This window comes from Dipodomys ordii, unplaced genomic scaffold (assembly GCF_000151885.1).
Source record: "Dipodomys ordii isolate 6190 unplaced genomic scaffold, Dord_2.0 Scaffold56, whole genome shotgun sequence".
Classification (NCBI taxonomy): Eukaryota; Metazoa; Chordata; class Mammalia; order Rodentia; family Heteromyidae; genus Dipodomys; species Dipodomys ordii.
In genome coordinates this window covers 2,608,528-2,610,305 of record NW_012267272.1, presented here as the reverse complement: position 1 = coordinate 2,610,305, position 1,778 = coordinate 2,608,528, and the positions used below count along the sequence as shown (strand labels likewise).

The 1,778-nt window shown below is 46.5% G+C and overlaps 1 protein-coding gene across 1 annotated transcript in view; it reads right to left on the bottom strand.

Annotated features, from left to right (window-relative positions):
• Lrguk (leucine-rich repeats and guanylate kinase domain containing) overlaps positions 1 to 304 on the bottom strand; it is a 103,545-nt gene extending 103,241 nt beyond the window's left edge. Inside the window, exon 1 of the mRNA XM_013021543.1 lies at positions 23 to 304. Within this exon, the coding sequence (XP_012876997.1) occupies positions 23 to 304 (282 nt within the window). The remainder of the gene's footprint in view (positions 1 to 22) is intronic.
• Positions 305 to 1,778: the final 1,474 nt, after the last annotated feature.

The window sequence follows — 1,778 nt, the reverse complement described above, 5'->3', positions numbered from 1 at the left end:
GGGGGGCTGGGGGGGAGCACACCTCCAAAATCGGCATTTCGGACTCGGAGGACTCGTCGGACTCCCAGTCGCCCTCGCCCAGGTCCTCTTCTTCCGCTTCGGAATCCTGGTAGCGCTGAACCAGCTGGTGGAGCAAGTGGGAGGAGGTTTTGGTGAAGTTACCTGGTGGCTTCCGTCCCATGGGGAAAGCAGACGGAGACGGACGCTCGTTTTCTGGGTGCGGAGGCTGGGCCCCACTTGGTGAGTTGTTCTGCCCCAAGGGGGGCTCTCCCCATCTCTGGGGACCTTTCTCGGGGGCTGCCATCTTGTTTAATGGGGTTGCTTAGGAAACAGGCGGCTGGGGAGGTGGGGCCGCAAGGAACTCTGGGAGTTGTAGTTCTGCCCTGCGTGCGTGCTCGCTGTTTTTCTTGCCCATTCAATCTCTGGATTGCTCTCCCTTCCTTCCTTCCTTCCTACCTTCCTTCCTTCCTTCCTTTCTTCCTTCCTTCCTTCCTTCCTTCCTTCCTCCTGCCTTCCTTCTTACTTTCCCTTCTTTCTCTTTCTTCCTTCTTCCCTCCCTTCCTTCTTTCCTGCCTTCTTTCTTTCCCTTCTTTTTCCATCCTTCCTTCCTTCCTTCCTTCCTTCCTTCTTCCCTCCCTCCCTCTCTCTCTCCTCTCTCTCTCTCTCTCTCTTGCTTGTCTTTCTTGTCTTCCGGTTACGTCTTCTCCAGCTCCTTTTTCTTGTCTTCACCTTCTGTCTCCCCACCTTCAGCCACTCTTAGAAATTTTTCATATTCACAAAGGACTCTTCTCACAAAGTCATACTTGGGGAAGGTTTGATGTCCCTAGTGTCAGAAAGCCAGTTAACACTGAAATTTAACTCTGTGCAGGTCAGGGTGCCAGGAGATGAGAATATGTGTAAATGAAATTAGAAGACATGGCTCTTGTCTTTATGGTTAAATTGTCGAAAATAAAGAAAAACTACCAGAAGACGTCTGAGATCTTACTTGCAATTTGCAACCACTTCCCTGAAATAATAAACCAGGTCTGTAGGGAAAACAACAACAACAACAAAAGAAAACTAGCAGTGGTTTAACAATCCAGAGACAGGAGGGGGGGAGGGGAGACTGTCAAATTGATATTGCATCTGACAGCTTCTGAAAAATCTATTAGCATCCCATAAATAATTGTAGTCGTCAAGTGACCTGCAATGTTAATTATGCTCATCTTGTTACAAAGGTTCTCTCTACCGTTTTTTATAAAATACTCTTGCAAGCTTACAAAGCATGATTTTCTGCTAGTCTGATTTTATGTGACCCAAATCCCATAGTCTTAAGCTCCACAAGGTAGACACTCCATAGAGAAGCAGGATGGAAATTACAGTGACTATTATTGCCATTGTGATGACAATAGAAATCCTTGCAGGAAAGTCCCCTCATCCTTCTGGCCTTACATGGGCCTTTTCTCCGCGCTTCAGTGACAGCAATTGCAAATACAAAATGATCCTGTCAATGGCTGTCAGGGGAGAAGGAGAAAAAATCCTTATGGACACCATCCATTGACTATTATCTTTCTCAGTGCTTGAGGGACCGGTAAAACAGACATAAAGCTTTCAGAATTACCTCCCTTCATTATCTTGCTAGTCATAAATGTAAAGACCAAAATGAAAGTATCTCTTTTTGCTTAGGCTTGTCTTGCTTCTTGGTTATTTATTTTTCTGAAAGGTAGAGATACGTCCAAGGGGGTTTCTTCCCAGCCTCATCCCCATAGGGTCTGGCTACAGCTAACTGACACTAGGAA